Source organism: Coptis chinensis, chromosome 2 (assembly GCF_015680905.1).
Source record: "Coptis chinensis isolate HL-2020 chromosome 2, ASM1568090v1, whole genome shotgun sequence".
Classification (NCBI taxonomy): domain Eukaryota; kingdom Viridiplantae; phylum Streptophyta; class Magnoliopsida; order Ranunculales; family Ranunculaceae; genus Coptis; species Coptis chinensis.
Genome location: NC_141457.1, coordinates 111,818,238 through 111,819,304, shown reverse-complemented (window position 1 = coordinate 111,819,304; position 1,067 = coordinate 111,818,238). Strand labels below are relative to the sequence as shown.

Below are 1,067 nucleotides of genomic sequence, written 5' to 3'. Positions count from 1 at the left end.
GATGTTGGAGTAAACCATGATAATTCCTATTATTAGTAAATCTGACTGGCTAGCACAGAGTGTTTTTTTCTCAATTAATATCTGAAATACTGACTTCTCTGATGATCCTGATTGCAGCAGCTCATTTGATCATATCAATAATAAATCGGTAATAGTTCTCCTATATGAAACAACAACAAAGCCGCAGCAATCACATAGTAATTTAACATTCGAAAGATGTATGAAATTATGAAAACACAATCCATATCACATAGTTCTCCCACATAAACTTCAAATCAATTTTGGCATCCACGTATACAGCCGCAGCAACGGGTTCGACGATATCCGCTAGGACTTTTGGCGCTTTTACCTTTCCTCCATACGCTGAGATCTCGCAAGCTTGTTCTTCTTTTTTAATTGCTAAAGAAAATTCATTAACCTACCAAAACAATATACAAACCCGAATATCAGAGCATGATCAAACCAAATATTTAAAGTTTAAAACCAACAGAATATTCTTAGCTTGTGTACCTTTGCATCAAGAGAAGGGGCATTGTGCCTAACAAAATGAAAAAGGCCATGTCGGACTGCAACGGCGAGCAAGCTTTTTAGTGTTAATATTGGAAGCACGAAGAAGCCAGAGTTGGACCAGATCAAGATCAGGGTATGTGATATATACGAAAATTTCAAAAGCAAGCCCCCAAAGCAGCACCACCAACGAACTTTAAACGTTGGTAAGAATGTAAGATGGCAATGAGTCAGCAAAAGAAGAGTGAGTTAATGCTTTTGCCAATAGTGACTTGTCAGAGAACCTGTAATTCAGAATCTGCTCAACTACTTCAATTGACAACATGAAGTTGTCATCTTCTGTCATATCACAACCTGTAAATCAAATCAATAAGAAACAACATATTAAGCCCAAAGAACAGAAGGAACCGAAAAGAAAAATATGTTAAATGTTTGTTATTTTTCCAAGTTGAATCTAAATGTTCAAGAAATAATTCCATATGTTGTGTCTAATGTTATGCTAATAGTTTACTGTAGTTTCTGGTTTCTTAATCTTAATAAGATATTATTTGAATTGGCAT

At 35.2% G+C, this 1,067-nt stretch overlaps 1 protein-coding gene across 1 annotated transcript; it reads right to left on the bottom strand.

The window, feature by feature from the left end:
* Positions 1-226: 226 nt before the first annotated feature.
* On the bottom strand, positions 227-853 carry LOC147520693 (ribonuclease 3-like protein 2). Its single transcript, XM_086594310.1, has 2 exons — positions 710-853; positions 227-418 (listed from the first exon to the last, which is right to left on the bottom strand). Exons 1-2 carry the CDS (start codon positions 851-853, stop codon positions 227-229), a joined length of 336 nt encoding a protein of 111 aa, XP_086450436.1.
* Positions 854-1,067: the final 214 nt, after the last annotated feature.